This window comes from Diabrotica undecimpunctata, chromosome 9 (genome assembly GCF_040954645.1).
Source record: "Diabrotica undecimpunctata isolate CICGRU chromosome 9, icDiaUnde3, whole genome shotgun sequence".
Taxonomy (NCBI): domain Eukaryota; kingdom Metazoa; phylum Arthropoda; class Insecta; order Coleoptera; family Chrysomelidae; genus Diabrotica; species Diabrotica undecimpunctata.
Window position 1 is genome coordinate 86,135,141 of NC_092811.1, and position 22,694 is coordinate 86,157,834.

At 34.0% G+C, this 22,694-nt stretch overlaps 1 protein-coding gene across 1 annotated transcript in view; it reads right to left on the bottom strand.

The window, feature by feature from the left end:
- Positions 1–22,694, bottom strand: part of LOC140450218 (uncharacterized) — a 37,306-nt gene continuing 14,612 nt past the window's right edge. The window contains exons 4-5 of the mRNA XM_072543716.1: positions 2,243–2,356; positions 1–1,876 (exon numbers count right to left, since the gene is read on the bottom strand). Coding sequence (XP_072399817.1) covers positions 2,271–2,356 — 86 coding nt within the window. The 3' untranslated portion in view covers positions 1–1,876; positions 2,243–2,270. The remainder of the gene's footprint in view (positions 1,877–2,242; positions 2,357–22,694) is intronic.

Below are 22,694 nucleotides of genomic sequence, written 5' to 3' on the forward strand. Positions count from 1 at the left end.
TTTTTTGGGATTTTCTTTATTTTCCTCTATCGCGTTTCCATAAAACCATCTGTACTCTTCGGGAACAAATTTTATTTGGTCTCGTAAATTTTCCAAACGTAAACCACCAATTTTATTTTCCAGTCTTATTGGTCTATATTCAGTTCTGGTCAGATATGTTGTCCTTTTTTTTTCTTAAATCTACTTGCTGAAATGGCATGTAGTCATTAAGGCATGTCTTATAGAGATAGAAGCCAAATTCGTCCACTTTGGGAAATTAATGCTCTACTATTCTAAAATATCCATTTAAAATGAGATATTGATATAGACCTACACTTATAAAGTTTTTGTTCTGACTAGAACATGAATCTGACCATATGATCAAATGATTAATTTGGGGATGTTCTTCTTTTAAAAGCATACAAAATCGGAATACACAACTCTTTATTTCAGTACTACCTCGATCAGCTACATCTTCAGTCCACGTAAAAAAGTAAGATTTTGATCCTGATGAAGTTATGCAATGTATACCAAAATTATACAGCCACATTTGACGTAATTTGAATGCTCTTGATATTGAAAGCTTAGGTAACGGCATCGTTTGTTGTAGATCCATTGTGATGTAGCACATATTCTTGTCAGTTATTGGCTTTTGCCTATCTACTTTTTGAAAATCAAATGCAATGCTACTGTTTTATTTATGCTCAATAGTATTTTCTCCAGAATCACATGTGCTACATGTGTCACTTTTTGGATATCCAAACGATAGATTGAATTTAGTATCGAACACATGTCGATACATGGAAAGTTTAACTAAATATTTTTCACCAATTTGTTGTTCATCACATCTTTTTAGGTATAGTTCATACATTTTTGTTACATTTATTAATGGTCACAAATACTTTCTATTCTGATTTTTGTTTCGAGAATAGTGAGAGCTCTCAGCTGGAAACATTTGAACATGTTGAGTAATGTAATCTACTACCTCTTCACAGATCTTGTGAGGCCTATTTGTATGTTGACCTTGTTTACTTGGACTTGGAGCTGATTGACCTTGCTTAAGTTGTTTTTGAAGAGCTAATATTTTCTTTGAGCCAACTTTTACAGCGAACAAATTGCATCCTTATAGACAGATATCTTTTCCATTTCGTAAGTTACTGAGTATTTAAAAGAACATTCTCATAACTTCTGCTTTTTACCTTCAGTACGAATTCGGTGTCTTGAAACTTGATTTATATCAATGCTTTTAAGTAAAAGACAGTTTTTTGCGTTATTTTATGATTTATTAAACATTTTCAATTACAATTATATTCTCTAGCTTCTAGGCTAAATTTGGTTCCACACTTTAATCTGCATGTTGCTTTACATCATACTAAATCTTCCTCAATTTTTTTTGCTGGTATAATTTTTCCATTTTGAGAAACACTTTCCAACCCTTTTTCTTTTTGAATTGCTGCCTTTTTTTCTTCCATTCAACAGTGTTGCGTTCTCTTTTACGAGCTTTCTTCTCTTTAAACTCAAAAATTTTTTTCGCCGTCCTTTGAGGTTTGGAAACAGCTGGTCCTTGTCCTTCTGCGGTAACATGTACCGCGCTTTGACTGTCTTCAATATTGGTTTTTATTTAAAATTCTTCTGTCTTATTTTCGGCATTTACTTCTGCTTGGTTGTCTATATTCTGCATATTTCGTTCCTTTTCTTCATTTAACATATTTTTGTTAGAAAGTTTTTGAGAAAAGATGTTTCGTTTAGCATCATGTATTTTTTTGGAAAACATTTAATTGGTGGTTTCTTCATAGAGTCTGATTCTCTGATTCATCCGAATAGTCCGTACCTGAAGGAACGAATTCATCACTAGACGACACATATCCGTCTGGTTTGCTTCCTAACTCAGTTTTTTCTAAAAATATAAAACTGTATTAGTAAAATTAAAATAAATTTACTTTATACTAAGGAATTATAAACCTTTCCAGTCAGTTCTACGTATGGTATCCATGTGTTTTTTTTTTCAGTTTATACCAAATATCTCAAAAGCACAAAACCAAATTTTTGCTTATTCAAAGCTCTTGGAGAATAATTTTATTAAAGTTTGGATAATGCATAGTGTCTATGAGATCTTGAAACAGCCCAAATAACTGATATTGCAACAAAATAGTTAATACAGATTAGAAAATATCTAAATAACTTTGATATTATCTTAAAAAGAAAATTATTATTATATTACTTTGTCAACGAGACTGGAAAGGTCAAATAAATATTCCCTTACCGACAAAATTTCTGAAAGTCGATAGTATCTAAATATCAGTACAATACTGTTTATTGAATAGCTCGTCAACTTTACTGGTATTTAAATCAGACGAACATCTAGGAGGAAATACACCTAAAACCAACAATATTATAAGTATGTGATAAAGACTGCAGTGAAAAGCATTAACTGGTAGATATTTTGCATAAAACATGTATTAAATATACTTATATGAACCCTTATATTTATAATAATGTAATATTATCTTGTTTAACATTATTTTCTTCTTTCTGTTGAAGATATAGTCTGTAAATTATTTTTCCTCTACTCCCTATAATTTTTTCGTAGCTTTTTTACTTAAAATCTGTAAAAATGTTTGCACAAAATAAATTACACAGTTACATTGATTTCCATAACATAACTCATAAAGTTAAAGGTCAGAAAACCAACTGCTGAGCAACTAAACATTTAAGTGGATAAAGGTAATATGTCCGCGATTTTGGACATACTACCTTTATCCACTAGAATTCGAAAATCTAGTATGACATATTGCTTTAATACCTTCCTATTTTTTTAATTAGCTAAAAATAGGTAATTTTAAAAGGTTAAACACCACATTAGAAGAACAAAAAACCAATAAAATAATTTTCTCAAAAAAGTGACATATGACTTTTATCCACTTATGTCTTCTATTATTAAATAAAAATGTGAAATACATTAGACCAGCCCATTGATTCTGTTGATGAAGATTTAAATTTAATAGTATAGAAAAAAATAAATCAAGTTTTGCTATCCAAATTTATCTTAATATAAATAAAATATGTAACAAAACAAAAATATACAAAAGTCCTATGACAATTAGACTTAATGCTATTTACATAAACAAAACGTGAAACAAGGTACAGTTAAATGTTTCAATAATCTGAAGTAATAAAATATTTTTGGAACTTCAAATAAATAAATAATTCCTTTGTCTGGATGTCAAAAACTAAGCCAAATAAAAATTTTCTAATAAAGCAATGTTTGTGACCCAGGTCAAGTCTTTTTTATTATAAATGTAATTAGACGCACATTTCTAAGCGAAGGAAAACGAATCACCGATGGTTTCAAAGAATTGAATAAACAAATAATGGAGGGAGTAATGGAAGATTTAAGGATTTACAATGAAAACAAGGTAGAAAAAATAGAAAAGAACCGAGGCGTGAAATGCTTAGATCAAACTTAGGAAAGCGTATAATAATCTCATTGAAGGATAAAGATGGAAAAGAAATAAGAGAAAATAACGAAATCCTAAAAGTGACTTAAACATTTTACCGTGATTTATATTCCTCAAACAACAATCCAGATAACACTGCAAAGGAAGATCTTAAGAGAAAGATAACAAATGTCAACTCAGAAATACTCCCTAAAATAGAATCCTTCGAAATAAAACAAGCTATGGCAGAACTAAAGAACAATAAGGCTCCGCGCCCAGATGGAATACTTCTAGAAATGTTGAAAGAGGGGAGTGAAATTATTCTCTAAGAATTGAAAATTTTTTCAACGAATGTCTTCACAGATAGATAGTGTAAAATGTAAAGGATAAACACTTAAAGACAGATAGATAAATTAAGAAAAAATCATGAATGACAGATGAGATCCTGAAACTAATGGACGAGAGAAGAAAAGCCAAAAATCACACAGACAGCTATAAAACCATAAATATATTAACAAGAACGAAAATAAGAGAAGCGAAAGAAAAAGAAGCAAGGGAAAGATGCGAAGAAATTGAGACTCTGCAGTCAAAGTACAATAGCCACAATGTATATAGGAAAGTTAAAGAACTCACAGGGGGACTAAGACGACGGCAGAAAGGAAATATAACTGATTCTGACGAAAGCATCATCTTGGACAAACAGAGTAAAATAAGAACGTGGAAAGAATATCTAGAAAAGATATTTGAAGACCAAAGAGATAACACTTTTGAGCTAGAAGAAGAGGTAAATGATGGACCAAGAATATTACAGCAGGAAGTTTATTCCGCAATAACACAGTTAAAGGATGGCAAATCGGCAGGCCCTGATAATATAAAAGCAGAGCTATTCAAACTAATGGACAACGAATCAATAGCAATAATCGCAAAGATATTTAATAACATATACAACTCTGGAGAAATACCAACAGAATGCCTGAAATCTGAGGTTATTGCACTTCCAAAAAAAAAACAGGAGCCAAAAAATGCGAAGATTACCTCATATAAGCCTCATGAGTCATCTCCTAAAATTGTTCTTAAAAATAATTCATAACAGAATCTACAAGCTGTGTGAAAGTCAAATTTCCCCCAACCAGTTCGGGTTTACAAATGCTGTTGGTACTAGAGAGGCTTTGTTCTCAGTACAAGTCTTATTCCAGAGATGCAGAGACGTAAACTGCAACGTATACACATGTCTGGTTGATTACGAGAAAGCGTTTGATCGAGTACAGCATGCCAAGATGATGCAAATACTAAAAGAAGCAGGAATTAACAACCAAGATCTAAAAATAATTAGAAATCTTTACTGGAATTAGACAGCAAATCTCAGAGTTGAAGGTGAACACACTGATTATGTGAAAATCATGCGTCGAGTTGTTGGATATAGATAAATAAATTTAAATATTTTCTAGCAGTGTCATCTATTGGCTACTTTACTAGTTGAATAATGTATCACTTTCCTTTTTTAGAGTAGTAGCAAAATTACAGTCATAGAGTAAACACGTGTTTCATTTTGTTTATCAAATCTCCATTTTTGTTCCAGAACTTTATAATTTCTCAATAGGTTATGGGCCCAGACGATTAAGTGGAAGATTTCCGATTAGTTCAAATAGTGTAGTACGTGTTCATTCGGTAAAAAGTTAGTGGATTAACAGTATCGAAAATGGCTGTAAACTATCTTACAAGTGTACCGCGTTTAACCGGTAGGGACAATTACCAGGACTGGTCGTTTGCGGTTGAGAATGTCTTCGTCCTAGAAGGATTGTCCAAGTGTATCCAGGGAACTGAAGAAGACAACACTTGTTGCCAAAGCTAAAGCTAAGTTAATATTGACATTAGATCCATCCCTATATTTGCATGTAAAAGATGCTTGCACGGCGAAAGATGTATGGGATACGCTAAAAAAATTATTCGAAAATTCAGGTTTTTCGAGGAAAATAGGATTGCTTCGAACGCTGATATCTTTACGGTTGGAAAACTGCAATTCCATGGAATCATATGTTAATCAAGTGATCGAAACGGCTCAGAAATTGAATAGGACCGGCTTCAAGATTGATGACACGTGGGTGGGGTCATTACTTTTGGCGGGACTTCCAGAAAGGTATATGCCCATGATTCTAGCTATCGAACATTCAGGAATCGCTATTACCACCGACGAAATTAAATCGAAATTGCTTGATATGCAGATAGACGGCGCTAGCAGTGGAAAGCAGAAAGCTTTTGCTACAAAGTCGAGTGAAGTTAGCACTAATCATGTCAAGAACGTCAACAAGAAAGACAAGAGAAATATAACCTGTTTTCGTTGTAAACAGAAAGGTCATTTCATGAATAAGTGCCCTAATGCTAATAATAATGCGTTTAGTGCAGTGTTTTTAAGTAGAAAATTTAAATCTACAGATTTTTATATCGATTCTGGATGCAGCACGCATCTTACAGCTAGAAAAGATTGGTTGAGAAATATTCGAGATGGTAGTATGTCCAATATATCTGTGGCTAACAGTGAACTATTAACGGTAGAATGTGCTGGTGATATGATGATAACCACAATTGTTGATAATAAGAGATCTGAGGTAAGCATAAATAATATATCATATGTTCCTGATCTGACAACAAACCTTTTATCTGTTTCTCAACTGATAAAAAATGGAAATGATGTTATATTTAACAATGCAGGTTGCAAAATATACAATAAAAATGGATTGATTGCAACAGCTGATTTGATAGACAATGTATATCGTTTAAATTTTGAAATGCCCAATAAGCAGAAAGCTTTTATGGCAACTACAATTAGTAGTGAAACATGGCACAGAAGATTTGGTCATATAAATTATAAAGACTTAAATCTAATGAAGAATGGTTTAGTAGACGGTATAAATTGCAACAGTAATATAACAAACAATGATGTATGCAAAGTATGTTGTGAAGGAAAACAGACTAGACCCCCATTTAGTTACAGAGGTAATAGAGCTAGTGCTTGCTTGGAGATTATCCATGCTGACCTGTGTGGACCGATGGAGATGACTTCATTAGGAGGTTCTAGATATTTCTTTATCCTTCAAGATGATTTTAGTAAGATGTCTATTGTATATTTCCAAAAGGGTAAAGATGAAACTTTTCAAAATTTTCAAAATTTTAAATCTTTAGTAGAAAAACAGAAGGATACTAAAATAAAGATTTTGAGAACCGATGGAGGTGGTGAATTTTGTAGTAATATTTTTGAAAATTTTCTAACAAGTAATGGAATCATTCATCAAAAGTCAAATCCTTATTCTCCACAGCAAAATGGTGCTGTAGAACGATTAAACAGATCGATAGTGGAGAAAGCAAGGTGTCTTTTGTTTGACTCTGGCCTCGAAAAGATATTTTGGGCTGAAGCAGTCAACACTGCTGTTTATCTAAGAAACCGTTCAATTGTAACAGGTGTGACTAAAACTCCGATAGAAATTTGGACCAACAAAAAACCTGAAGTTGGTCATCTAAGAATCTTTGGATCTGAGGTAATGATGCTGATACCTAAAGAAAAAAGGTATCAATGGGACAAAAAATCAAAGAAAACTGTGCTTGTTGGTTATAGTGACAACATTAAAGGTTACAGATTATATGATCCCGAAATAAAAGATATTGTTATAAGTAGGGATGTAGTAATAAATGAAAAATCAGTTGATGTTTCAATCACAGTTGATGAAGAGTTGTCAGGATTATCAGATTCAGTGGGAGATAATCATGAATCATGTCAGGAACAAAATCATCATAATGAAAAGGACACATCGGTTGATGAAATTGCTGAAGACAACGATCCTGATTACTTATGTAACTTGCCAAACTTACCAGATGAAATCAGGAGATCAACCAGAATACCTAAGCCAAAAAGGTTTGATGATTTTGTGAGTTATTTGTGTTCGGATAGTGACTGTGATCCAGTTAGTGTCGAGGATGCCATGTCAAGACCAGATAGTAATCTATGGTTAGCGGCTATGACAGAAGAACTGCAGTCTTTCCAGGATAACGCAGCATGGGAAGTGGTTGATGTTCCCGAAGATGGTTGTGTAGTGAAGTGTAAGTGGGTATACAAACGAAAGGTTGACAACTTAGGTAAAGTGAAATATCGTGCAAGACTGGTAGCAAAGGGTTACACTCAAAAGTTTGGAGTTGATTATAATGAAACCTTTTCTCCAGTCATAAGGCATTCTACATTAAGACTTTTATTTGCCTTGTCAGCAAATTTGAATTTGGATATTTTTCATCTTGATGTAGCTACGGCTTTTCTAAATGGTGATCTAAAGGAAAATGTTTTCATGACTATACCTGAAGGTTTAGAAGTCGAAAATAACAAAATTTTAAGGCTTAAGAAAGCCATATACGGTTTAAAACAGTCAGCTAGGTCTTGGTATGAAAAAATCGATAACTTCTTAATTAATCTAGGTTATAAGAAATCTGATTATGAGCCATGTCTGTACACAAAGATAAAAAATAGTCTAAAAACCATTATATCTGTTTATGTTGATGATTTTTTTATTTTTTCTAACGATTCAGATGAATCAGATCATTTAAAATTTAAATTAAATGAATGTTTCAAAATTAAAGGTTTAGGAGAAATTAAGAATTGTTTAGGTATGAGAGTAACTCGTAATAAAGAGAATGGTGTTATAACTCTAGATCAAAAATCCTATATTGAACAATTGTTAAAAAGGTTCAATATGGAGGATTCAAAAGAAGTTGCTACCCCAATGGAGATTAGTTTAAGTTTGAATAGAGAAGATAATGCATCTCCTCAAGTGCCTTATCAGAATTTAATAGGTGGTCTTATGTATCTGTCAGTTTTGACAAGACCAGACATTTCATATTCTGTAAGTTATCTCAGTCAATTTAATAATTCTCATTCAGAAACGCATTGGAAGCATGTAAAACGAATATTAAAATACTTAAAGGCTACAAAAGAGTATGGATTAAGTTTTTCAAAAAATGATAATTATTTAAAAGGTTATGTAGATGCGAGTTGGGGGAGTAATTCTCATGACAGAAAATCTTATACTGGTTTCTATTTTCAGTTTTCTGGTGGACCTATTGTCTGGGAAAGTAGAAAACAGAATAGTGTTTCTCTGTCAAGCACGGAAGCTGAATATATAGCAGTATCGGAAGCTGCTAAAGAGGCTATTTTTTTAAAGAATTTGTTGTATGAAATGTTTTGTATTAATGAAATTGTTATACTATATAATGATAATATGGGAGCTCAGAAACTAGCAATAAATCCTGTATTGAATAGAAGAACAAAACACATTGATATCCGATATCATTTTGTCAAAGAAGCTGTAAACAAAGGTTTGATAAAGCTGGAGTATTTAGACACAGCTAACATGCCAGCTGATCTCTTGACAAAAAGCTTGAGTCCTGTAAAACACAACAAGTTTTTGAAAGAGATTGGTTTAGTTAATGTAGTGTCAGAAATATTTGTTAAATGATATTTTTTAAATTTGTTTATCTAGTGGGAGTGTTGGATATAGATAAATAAATTTAAATATTTTCTAGCAGTGTCATCTATTGGCTACTTTACTAGTTGAATAATGTATCACTTTCCTTTTTTAGAGTAGTAGCAAAATTACAGTCATAGAGTAAACACGTGTTTCATTTTGTTCATCAAATCTCCATTTTTGTTCCAGAACTTTATAATTTCTCAATACGAGTGAGGCAAGGCTGTATTTTGTCTCCTCTAATCTTCAATCTGTACTCTGAAAGAATATTTATCGAAGCTTTGAACGAAACTGAAAAAGGTATTCTATACATAATTACCGGCTAAACAACATCAGATATGTTGATGACACCATAGTATTTGCGGATAACTTAGAAGACCTACGTATTACAGTTAACAATATGGACTCAACATAAACGTTAAGAAGACAAAGCTTATGATAATTAGCAAGAAAAGAATAACAGAAGGTCAAGTCTACGTCAACCAATTCCCTGTAGAAGGAGTGACGCACTACAACTACCTCGGCACCATAATATATGAAGAATAGACCAACAACCAAGAGATTAGAGCACGCATCGGAAAAGCTAGATCCACCTTCAATCGGATGGGGGCCTTCTTCAAGAGTCACAACCTCTCTCTTGATACAAAAGTAAGAATGCTGCGATGCTACGTCTTCTGTCCTTTTTTATGGTGCTGAACCGTGGACCTTCAACGAAAATATGTGCAGAAAACTGGAAGCATTTGAGATGTGGCTATATCGGAGAATACTTAAGATCCTGTGGACTGACCGAGTCACAAATGAGGAGGTCCTCAGAAAAATAAATAAGATCTGAGAGGTACTGACCACCATCAAATGGTTACAATTTTTCGGACATATGCGAAATTAATCCAGATATGCTCTGCTTCAAGCTATCTTGCAGGGAAAAATATTTGGAAAACGAGGTCCAGAAAGAAGAACATCTTGGTTAAAGAACCTGAGAATCTGGTTCAATACAACATCTGTGCAGCTTTTCCGCGCTGCTGCAGATAAGATAAAGTTTGCCATGATGATCGCCAACATTCGTAACGGATAGGCACATCAGGAAGAAGAAGTCCCAGATGATTGGAATGAAAGTTTGACAATACTTCAAAAAAGGAGACAGGGGAGAGCAGAAGAACTATAGGCCAATCTCCCTGCTGTCCCAAATGTACAAACTGTTTATGAGAGTAATAACTAACAGGTTAACGTCGAAGTTTGATAGCTATCAACCGGTAGAGTAGGCAGATTCCGAAAAAGTTACAGTACAGCGGATCATCTTCTTACAGTCAGAACGCTAATAGAGAAAGCGAATGAATATCACTTGAACTTATACATTGGCTTCGTTGATTATAGAATGCTCATACATAATATTTACAACAAAGCTATAATGAAAATACAAGTAGATGCGAAAACCAAAACTACACCAATGAACAGAGGAGTTCGCCAGGGAGATGTTATCTCACCAAAGCTATTCACACTTGGACTGGAAGACGTGTTCAAAGACATTAACTGGGCAGATAAAGGAATAAATGTTAATGGATGAAAACTCAGTCATTTGAGATACGCTGATGACATTGTAATACTCGCTACAAGTTTCGAAGAACTACAGACTATGATGACGTAACTATTTCAAGCTTCGGAAAAAGTAGGTCTTAAGATGAACTTGGAAAAAACAAAAATAATGACAAATACACCGAACATTAGAGAAATAACGATGAACGACATAAATTTAGAAACAATAAATGAATACATCTACCTGGGACAGATAATGAAAGTTAACAAAGAAAATCAAAATGCCGAAATTACCATAAGAATAAGGTTAGCGTGGACAGGATTTGGAAAACTGAGTTGGATCTTGAAAAATACTAAAATAGAACAATATTTGAAAACCAGGATTTACGATCAGTGTATCCTCCCTATACTCACGTATGGTTCACGGACGTGGACACTCACCAAGTCTAATTTGGATAAAAATGTAAAGGAACAAAGAGCGATGGAAAGATCAATGCTCGGGGTGAGTCTTATAGACAAAAAACAAACAAATGGATTAGAAGCAAAACCAAAGTAAAAGACGCAGAAGAACATGCTGCCAAATTAAAATGGAGCTTCGCAGGACACAATGCCCGACTAAAGGATAAAAGATGGAACCACCAAATACAACGATGGAGACCATGGTTAGGAAAGAGAAACAGAGGAAAACCACAAATGAGATGGGCTGATGACATTAAGAAGATCGAAGGACACAACTGGAAGCAAGTGGCGCAAAATAGAAAACACTGGATTGATTTGTGAGAGGCCTATGTCCAAATTTGGATTACTTAAGGCTGAACAAGTAGTAAGGTCCTTCAATGTCCATATACAAAAATAACACATTTGTCATCCTAAAATATGCAGGCAACCTTGAATTTGGTTTTAGTATATATAATTTATGCCTCATATTAATAGATCACATGCATGTATGTGGCGCTGGAGTCAGGGTTTGGTACTTAGACAAGGAAAGAGAAGGAACACGTAATCGTATGGAATTGACTGAAGTCGGCACCAGAAAGGTTGCCAGATCATATTTTATTTCTTCAGTAGATTGAGAATAATGGATATATAACAATAAATTGATTTTTTTCAAAATTTATAATTGAACACTGAAATAATGATCATTTTTTGAATATGATTGTAAATTGAAGTTGAAATCAGCAGATCTACTGAAAAATCAGTAGACCTGGTAACAATGCGAGAGATAGTAATGGACAACGTACAGGCACCAAAACTTGGCGGTCACATCAAAATTGACTTCACTTTTCGAAAGTTTATTAAATTAGTGTTACCCGTCCTCTCTCTTTTCTTGTCTAAGGTTTGCTATTAAAACATAACCTTATATTATCCTGCCATTTATTTACATTTTTTGGTACTCGTTTCCTAGTTGGTATGCAATTTTGTGAGTGATTTAAGTATTAATAAGTTATTTATTATTATTTTTTTTTTGTTCTTGGCTTGGACAATTGTCATTCTGCCAGTCTCAATCAGCATGAGTTTTATTATCGAATTTAAATATGCATATAAATATTTAAAGAATTAGTGAAACATGATTAATATAATAATAATAATAATATAATTATTCCGTACTTAGCTAATGTACATACTATGTTAATAAATACTATATTATACCTTTATTATAATTCAGTTTGACAGACGTCATGTGAAATACATAGTGTATACATCTTACAAATAAAAATATAATACATATATCTACCCACTATGTTAGTAGGGGAGATAATGGGAATTTTAAATAAAAGATGGCGGCCAGTTGGACGGCTGGTATGTGGCGTTGAGGCCGTAGAATTAGCCTCTGGGGATGTGGGGGGTGATGTACAAGAAATATAAGTATGAAAGAAGTACATCCTGTCGTGAGAGGGTTGAAAAGATGGTGAGAAGTAGAAAATACGTGTTTGTTGCAATTAATAATTTGCTGGCAGAGTTGGTTATTTGGCGTTGGGGCCTGTGTAGATGTACAAGAAAGCCTCCCCTGACGCCAGAGGGTGTGTGTGTGTGTGTAAACCATCAACCGGATATACCCACATTCCAATAATGCGTTAATGTATATACAATTTTAGAATTAGGAGAAAATGATAATTTCATTTTATTCGCATAAAGATACGAATGTTTTGTAATTTAAACCATCAACTGGATACACCCACATTCACAATAATACAGCAAATTCTAGGAATAATATTCACATGTCGTTTCAACGAATTCCGTGCACCGCAAGTGTATTCGCAAATTACTAGTTAAAAGGGGCGTAAATGTATTCACAAGGGATTTCCGGATTAGCTGCTATTTAAGAAGAAATCGGGGGATAACCATTTCATAGACTTTCCGTCAGTCACTACACCAATTAATCGAAAATAAAGTTGATGAGTTGTTAGTGTGATCAATACAACTAAAAAAGTAAGTAAATATTTTTTTATTTAATTATTTGCTACTTGTGTTCAGAAGTATTTTGTCTTCTTTTATGTTTTAATGTTATAATTTTACCTTAAAGACCTGAAATCTACACAATAGCATAGCATTTGCTGGTAAATGGTTTTTATTTCAAACCTTCTTGTGTATATTCTTAAGTTACGAGTTTTGTTTGAGTCCTGGTCCACGTTTAATACATATTCTTAAGTTATGAGTTTGGTTTGCTTCCTGGTCCACGTTTATCTTCTATTACAAGCTGTAGAAACTCGTACGTAATGCATCCTATTGTATAACTATGATTTTGTAGTTTCTTCTTTTTTATCATTTTAATGTTTTGTCATCTTTTTACGTTTTACTGTTACGATTTTACTTTAAAGACCAGAAATCTACACAATAGCAGTATTTGCCGGTGAATGCTTTTTTTTATTTCAAGCCTTCTTGTGTATATTCTTAAGTTATGAGTTTGGTTTGCGTCCTGGTCCACGTTTATCTTCTATTACAAGCTGTAGAAACTCGTACGTAATGCATCCTATTATATAATTATATAACTATGATTTTGTAGTTTCTGCTTGTTTGCCGTTTTATAATCTTTTATGTTTTACTGTTACAATTTTAAGTTAGCTTTAGCTTTTTATCATTTCAATGTCTTGTTATCTTTTAATGTTTTACTGTTGCAATTTTACCTCAGATCTGCAAGAGACACAGTAGCATGGTAATTGTTGGAATTTTTGTGTACATTCTTAAGTTATGAGTTTCGTTTGTGTCCTAGTCCACGTGTACCTTGTATTACGAGCTGTAAAAACTCGTATGTAATGTATCCTATTATATAGCTATGATTTTGTAGCCTCGACTTTTTATCATGTCAATGTCTTTTTTCATCTTTTTACTATTGCAATTTTATTTTAATTTACTTCAAAATTTTTAATAATAGAATCTGCACTGTAGCAAATAAACTTATATTCGCAATTATTTTAGATCGATTTAAACAAACTTAACAAAGTATCTGTTATCCAGAAGCAGGCAAAGCCGATTAGAAAGCTACAGCAATTGCAAGTTGACAAACCATTTAAAATAATAAACTATAAAATCGTCAACACAGCATTTGGGCAATCGGTTCTTCTAGAACTAGAGAAAACTGTGGTGTTCCTACCGAAGTGGATTACCGAGGACTACATCCCCTATATAGATCAGGTGAAGACTGAAAAGTACGCTGTCGTCTTCAGAGGCCTGGTGAGCAAGCACAAGCTATGGTATGGGCATGAAACGTAGTAAAGGTGTTGGTTCATTTAGGCTACATGTTCTGCAACCAATTATCAGAAAATTGAAACGAACTTCTCCGTCACCAAATCTACGCAAATCAGCCCTTCGTGCACTTGCAGCAGCTAGAACAGCTGTTAAGAACGTAGGTGGGAAAAGAATATACGGGTTCCAAGAATCATTCCATTTTAACCAAAATCGGGTGGTATTTTACCTTTAATCCCCATCTTTGCAGGCTTATCAGCTCTTGGTAGTTTGGCGGGGGGCGCAAGCGCAATCGCCAAGACTGTAATTTATTCAAAGAATGCTCAAAAGAAACTAGAAGAGGATAAACGTCACAATAAAGCTATGGAACATCTGGGCAAAGGATTATACCTTCGAAAAAAAGCTAAAGGTGGCTTTCGATTATATTTAAAAGTCAAAAAACTCCCGCTGAAGCTACCTAATAGACCTTTAACTAATGTGGACTTGAGTAAATTTGCTAAACTACTTAAAATTCCAAATTTTCGTGGTGTGTTTATGAGAGATAATTTACCGCGTAACCCTCGTACACATGAATGTGCTATAATTAATCTCGACATTTCAATGAACCCCGGTACACATTGGGTAGCTTAAAAAAGGATAAACAACATAGAGTACTTTGATTCATATGGTTGCTTGAAGCCACTGCGAGAACTAGTATCATATTTGAACGGTGGAAGAATTTTCTACAATAACGATCAATATCAAAGTTATAACCAAATAAACTGTGGACATTTGTGCTTAAAGTTTCTCTACAATGCAACCATCTAACGAAATCTTGAGACGTGCCATTCACATTTTTAAGGAGAATATAACGAGCGGTGTTTGGTATGAACCACCTCAAGATATTCGTCAAGCACTAGAAGAGTATTTACCTTGCAAGAAAGATTATGATAAACATGAATGGAGTGATGTTTGTGGCATGTATATGGAAAGTAAATGTGTATTTTGTGAAGTGCCATATTATGAGAAAAATAAAACAAAAAACATGTAACAGTATAAGAAAAATAAAGAAATTTTTAACATATTTTGTTATTTAACTTATTACTTTATCTTTTACCGCATATCAGTCACGTCTTGATTGTATTACAAACGAGTTTTCGTTTACTCCTCAAGTGCCTCTTGTGCCTAATCCTTTTCGACAGCTTTATGTAGCAGTGTTATTTAGCACTGTTATACATTTAATTCAATTCCAAACATCTATGGTGAAAAGTTTTATTTCTATAAGCAAAATGATCGTACAAAGCTGCGTAATATTGAAATTCCATCCGGATGTTATGAAATTACTGATGTCGAAGCATACATTCGAAATGAATTAATGCATAAATACAATTCCGTTTGGGAGTTTACTTTAAGACCAAACAACAATACGCTTAAATGTGAAATTTTCTGTCAGGATCACACCATTACTTTCGATAAAGATGATAGTCATGGGAAATTATTGGGTTTCTCTTCAAATAGAGTTTTGGCACCAGGAAAGATGCATTCTTCGGATCAACCTGTCATCATTATAAAAGTATCGAGTCTACTCTTTGAATGCAACATTACCGAAGGAGCCTTCTACGAGGACAGACCTGCGCGCACCATTCTACATTTTCCGATAAGTGTTGATAAGACAAGTGTAAGAAGAGGAGTGTAAAGACAACTTCAGCTGTTAAACGTCCACGCTATGTCATTGTAGCTTTTAAAACTTCTAAACGAGATGACATTCACGCCAATCCAACGTTATTCGATCACATGAGAATGTCAAGCATACGAATGGTTATTAATGGGGAATATTAACCTAACGAGAGAGTGCAATTAGATTTTGATAAAAATGACTATACTATAGCTCACTACAACTATACTGAATTCTTTTCCAGTTATGCTCATTCGTCAACAAAACATCCCATCTTGGATTATTAGGTTTTTAAAAAATATGCCTTGTTTGCGTTCAACTGTTCCAAACAGGATGATGCTTCATTCAGATCAGGAACTGTTGATGTTAAGTTGGAAATCGAAGCAGATGAAGGTTTTCGGCAAGCACTCGAGCGTACTGTTTAATTGTTCACGACAGCCTACTCGAATACTTTCCTCTAACTGAAGTTGTCAAAAATATCATTTAAAAAGATTAGATAAGTTAAATGAAATGTTAGTAGCAGACAAGCAGTCATCATGAGAATAGTGTTCGTAGACATTCAGGGATTCACCTAGATGGGTGGTTTGTACCCAAAGAGCTTACCATTGAAATTGGACATAAACAATGCCATTATATATTTATGTCTCCACAAGCGTTTGCTACATTGAGTAATCAAGATAAGAAGACTGCTGCGTACTTGGAGAAAAACGTTTATGGTCTTCGGTATTCTTATGGGGATGTTGAATATTCCAAAATAAATCAAATACTAGAATCCAAGTTATTGTATGCTGCCGATTACATTTACGTTCGAGAAGAACAAAAAGTAGATTTTTTAAGGCAGAAATGTCAAACGATTGCAGTTTTTCCTACAATTATTGACGTCTGCAAATTTGATGGTACACCTAGCGCTACTGGAAATTTTATTCATAATGCCAACAATTGCCACGCCACTGGATTATTTTCCTGCACTGAAAGAAATGTGGATCACCTCCGCCAATGGTTTTGTGTAAAGATATTATAGTCCGTCCCAACCCCTTCTTTCAGTGCGTCATAGTTGATCGAATTCTCTCTAACGCATTAAGCTAGAAGTGACAGAAAAAACGTGAGCCTGTGATTATTATACATAGAACTTAGAAAATTATGTATCGTTCACGGGTATTTGCATACTAAAGCGAATTCTACTTAAGGATGTATAATTGGTTGGAGTTTAGAATACGTTAAATATATATCCAATCAATGATGCGCATAAATATAATTTGACGCCCATGGTCTCGATCGTGACAGTACTTTCACAATGTCAACTGATAAAATGATAATTGTCATTCCAGGTTAGTATTTTACTTACAGTGAAAATTTAATTTTGTATTTATTGTGATAAAAATCTTTTAACTATGCCGAGATATACTGAGAAAGTACAAGGACTAATATTAAAATTATTAAATTATTTTCAATTGAAAAAGAGGCTGGGACAACTTTATTACCAGTTTCTGCCGTTCGTGAATTAAGTTTTAAATTATTCTAAAAAATATTAAAAATGTTTTAAATACTATACATGTAAGCGTGTTGCCGAGGCGTTAGGAGTTTTATTACCAACAGTAAGACGATTGGCAAATGAAAGCATTCAAACAGATGCTAGCTATTATGTGGCAATGAGTACTTCAGTATGTGATAATCTAGGATCTTTATTAACCAATAAATATGACCATGTTAGAACTCGTGTATACAGAATGTTTAGTGAAGGTTTTTATTAAAATATAGTTTGCCATAACCTACTGAAATATCACCAGCGTCTTTACATTTTTTCTTGTTCATTGTAGACCAACATGTTACCCTTCATACCCTTCAAGAAAAACTTAAGGACATAGATGAAATTACCATTTCTACTAGTTCACTGAGTAGGGTTTTAAAAGATATGAAATTCAGATGGTTAAACTACAATATATCACATCGAAAATATCTAATGGAACAATGGCATGTGGCATATAAAAGATTACAATTTTTAAAACAATACAAAAAAAATCAACATGATTTACACCCGTTACAACCAGTTTTCTTGGATGAGACCTGGATATATAGTAAGGAAGGATTCCGCAAGAGTTGTCAAGATGGCAGCATTGATGCTGTTAGAAAGAGAACCGGAGAAGGTGTACGATATATTGTACTCCATGCGGGTTGTAAAAATGGATTCATTGATAATTGCAGTCTAATTTTCAGAAGTGGAAATCGATATCATGATTCGATGAATATAGAAAATTTTTAAAAATGGTTTGAATATCAACTTTTGCCAAATTTAGAAAAACCGTCGTTAATAATTATGGACAATGCACCTTACCACTACAATTTAGTGGAAAAAATACCAAATTCAAGTTGGACTAAATACTCTTTAGTAGAATGGTTAAAAGGGAGACATAATATACGTGTTTCAACCATGATGAAACTTGAATTATTGGAGATGGTAAAAAAACATTTACCAGATAAGTTTTCAAGTATGTATTAAGAGATATTTAATAAATGAGATTATATTTGTTTTATTCTACAGATTAGATGTACTGGCACTTCAGAATGGTCATAGAGTATTGGGAGTGCCTCCATATCATTGCCACTTTAACCCAATTGAGAATAAACTGCGTTAGGCTTTCACGGCCATCGTCTAACGTGTTAAACTGTTCGTTCGGGCTGTTAGGCCGTTGTCTTCTGAGATTAGTTCTCGACGTTTCGCCAACACTAGGGGTTGGCATCTTCTGGAGATGTTACTGCTTCGCTTGTAACCTGAAACTGACGAAGCGTTGTACTACGGAGGCAATATTTATATTTCCCACTCGCCTCCCCTCCACTGGTTTCGGTTTGAGGGGGCGTATCGTCGTTTGTAGTAGCTTTTTCTTCGTGTTTGGCGGGAAGGGTGTTTGTGGATTTTAATATTGGTATCCATGTCTTGTTAATTTTCAGTCCTTCTTCTATCCGATTAAAATTATTTGGGTGTTTATATATTTCCACCGCTTCCCGATACAACCGTGGGTAGTACTGTGAAGTTTTGTCCAGCATCTGCGTTTCTTCAAATAGTATTCGATGTTCTCCGCTTCCCAAAGCGTGTTCGGCAACGGCAGATTTGTCGATATGTCCTAAACGACAATGGGTTTTATGTTCATTTATCCTTGTGTTTGTGTGTCGTTTCGTGGTTCCCACATATACCATTCCACACGTGCATGGTATTCGATATACTCCGGCCGTTGCTAACGGGTCGCGTTTGTCTTTCACCGATCTTAAACAGTCCTTGATTTTCTTTGTAGGCTTGAAAATGGTCTTTACGTTTGCTTTCTTTAGTATTCGCCCAATTCTGTCCGTTACCCCCGATATATAGGGCAAGAACGCTTTGCCTTTACATTCTGTTTCTTCGTCCTTTCTTCTAGAGATGTTGTTCATCGCTTTATGTATTTCTCTTCTGGTATAACCATTAGAGGTGAGCGCTTTTTCAATATGAAGAAGTTCACTTTGGAGATGCTGTGGTTCACAAATTCTCTTCGCCCTCTCCGCCAGAGTTTTGATGATACCTTGTTTTTGGCTTGGATGATGATTTGAATTCCTGTTTAGGTATCTGTCCGTGTGTATAGGTTTTCGATACACTTTATGTCCTAAGTAACCTTCCTTTCGATTTACTAATACATCTAGGAACGCTAGTTGTTAATCTTTTTCTGTTTCCATCGTAAATTGAATATTTGGATGTAGTGTGTTTATATAAGATAGGAAATCGTTCAATTTTTCTACTCCGTGACCCCAAATCCCAAAAGTGTCATCGACGTATCTAAACCATACCCTTGGCCTATATGCTGAGTCCATTACCCTCTTCTCTAAATGCTCCATGAAGAGGTTGGCTACGACCGGGCTTAGTGGGCTTCCTATTGCTACTATGGTAAATAATGTTGTGGGTAGTAAATAACGTGTTGTTGACTTATGTAACCATTTATTTAAACACTACTGTACACTCTTATAATGTTAATTATCTTAAGTATAATAGTACTTAGTTGACGTTGACAATACGTGATGCATTAACTTGCCATCTTGACGTTAAAGTAGTTCTGATCTCTAGATAATGATTGTTGTTGCTTTTAATAGCCTTGTCCTTGCCTGTGTCAGCACTTTACTTATTCGTGTCAAGTTTGTTCCCTTATGAATGTCCTCGATTCGAATTACTAAACATATTTATATAAACAAAATGCGAAACTATGTTACACGAGTATGAATTATAATATTTTATATAAATGAATTCTAATATTTTAGGAATAATATTACACTACTCCATTTATCTGTTCATAAATCTGGTCTTCCCATGAAAAGTAGGTGGTAGTGAGCCAATACGGTATAATTCCACCATATCCTTGGAAACTAGTCCCTCAATTAAATTCAGAACGTCTTCTAGGGGAACTGTTGTAAATAGGGAAACAACATCAAAGCTAACAAGAATGTCAGATTCCTGTAAAGATATCCCTTTGATTTTCTCAATTAAATGGGCCGAGTCTTTTACAAAGGCATCGTTTTTTCCTATATGTGGTTGTAAAATATCGGCCAGAAGTTTAGCAAGGCTGTAAGACGGAGATGCTATGGAGCTCACAATAGGGCGTAGAGGTACATCGTCTTTGTGGATCTTCGGCAAGCCATACAAGCGTGGCGGGACTGCTTCGCTGTTGCATATTCTTGGTTTTATATTCTCTGGTATGGACGAAGATTTTATAAGTCTATTGATTTTCCGTAGGGTGACTGCTGTGGGATCTTTTCTAAGTTTCTTATATACCGCAGGATCTAGAAGATTTTGTATTTTCGTTTTGTAGTCGGTTGTCTTCATTACGACGGTGGCGTTTTCCTTGTCTGCCGGTGAAATTACAACATCTTTGTCTGCGTTTAACGATTTTATGGCACGGATTTCTTAGTGGCTCAGGTTATTTTTCGGTGTCTTAGCTTTATGCAGAATTCTCGCTGATTTTGTCCTTATTTCTTCAGCTTTTTCGATTGGTAAGTTGCGAATCGCAGACTCTATATTAGCGATGATATCTTTGGGTTTTAGTTTTAACTCAAGCCGAAACATCATTGCTAGCCAAAGGGGGAAATTTTGCGATTGCACCTAAATCGAAAAAGCTGAAGAAATAAGGACAGAATCAGCGAGAATTCTGCATAAAGCTAAGACACCGAAAAATAACCTGAGCTACCGGTTGTAATTTTACCGGCAGACAAGGGAAACGCCACCGTCGTAATGAAGACAACCGACTACAAAACGAAAATACAAAATCTTCTAGATCCTGCGGTATATAAGAAACTTAGAAAAGATCCCACAGCAGTCACCCTACGGAAAATCAATAGACTTATAAAATCTTCGTCCATACCAGAGAATATAAAACCAAGAATATGCAACAGCGAAGCAGTCCCGCCACGCTTGTATGGCTTGCCGAAGATCCACAAAGACGATGTATTACAAGCGAAACAGTAACATCTCTAGAAGATGCCAACTCCTAGTGTTGGCGAAACGTCGAAAACTAATCTCAGAAGACAACGGCCCAATTGAGAATGTTTGGTCAGATTCTAAAAGATGATGATGATGTTGATGATGCAAAAATAAGTTTTGCAGGTACTATAAATGAAAGTACTGTATTAAGTATTTGGAAAGAAGCATTAGAACAGGTAATTAAAGCGTACTAAAATTCGTAGATAATAATTGGATAATAATTGTGGTTAAATTTAAGTTTACGCCAGAAAATTGGAAGAAATATGTAAGACATGCAGAAGATATCATAAATGAATACTGGGAGACAGCCAAAACAATTGATGCCAGCCACATATCTCCTATAATTATTGATATTTATAAATCAGATTGTGAATTTAAGAATGATATTGAAGAAATATATTAAACTATTACCGTTATGGATATTTATTTGTATTAAAACGGGTCTATTTAAAACCAAGACATTTTCTTGAAATGTAAGATATAATTGATGCTAGCCACATATTCCCTGTAATCATTGATTTTAATGAATCAGATTCTGAATCGGATTGTGGATTGTTTGAAATATAATCATTTTTGTTATTCATAATAAAAGAAGGTAAACTTACATTCGGTATATTGTTTTTTAACTAAACTCTATTAACACAATTTCATCTGCATACCGGAACTGGTAGAGTACATCAAAAATCAACTGCTTCCCTATTTAAACTATTTTCACTATTTAATGATAAATCTTCACAAAATTAAACTATTGGCTACCACAGAAACTTATCGAAAAATTACTTATCCGAATATGACTGATTTCAATCGATGCTCTTTTATCACAGGTATGTTTGCCTTGATGCCTTGCAATTGTCAGTAAAATTGTTTATCTCGCAGTCAACTCTTAAAAGATTCTAGTAGGAAGCGTTATTTTAAATAAACAAACATCCCAATTCCATAGTGTTTGTAATAAATAATAATAAATCTTAGCTAATTAAGCACTTTCCTTGGAATGTATAGAATAGGAATTATGACAAACTGCCGTTCCAATATAATGTCCAATAAAAATTTATATACATGACGGAACCTCTAAAAATTAAAAAAAATTTAAGTTTTTATTACATATTTAAAAAAAATAACTTTTCACATTTAGCCGATTACGATCCTGCAGCTGTCAGATTTAACTAAAATGTCGTGCAATAATTCCCGGCATTCTTGAAATCCTATATGACGTCACAATTAGTGACGCACTAAAAGAAGGGTTTGGGACAGACTGTACCTATGTAAATTAGACTTACTTTAATGCAAGATGATTCACATTTGCGATTTACAAAATAATTTATAATAATATTAATCGTTAGATATACATTTATTACTAATACGATAGTTAAAAGTATAATCGATGAACCATATTGACCGATGTATTATTACTTTTG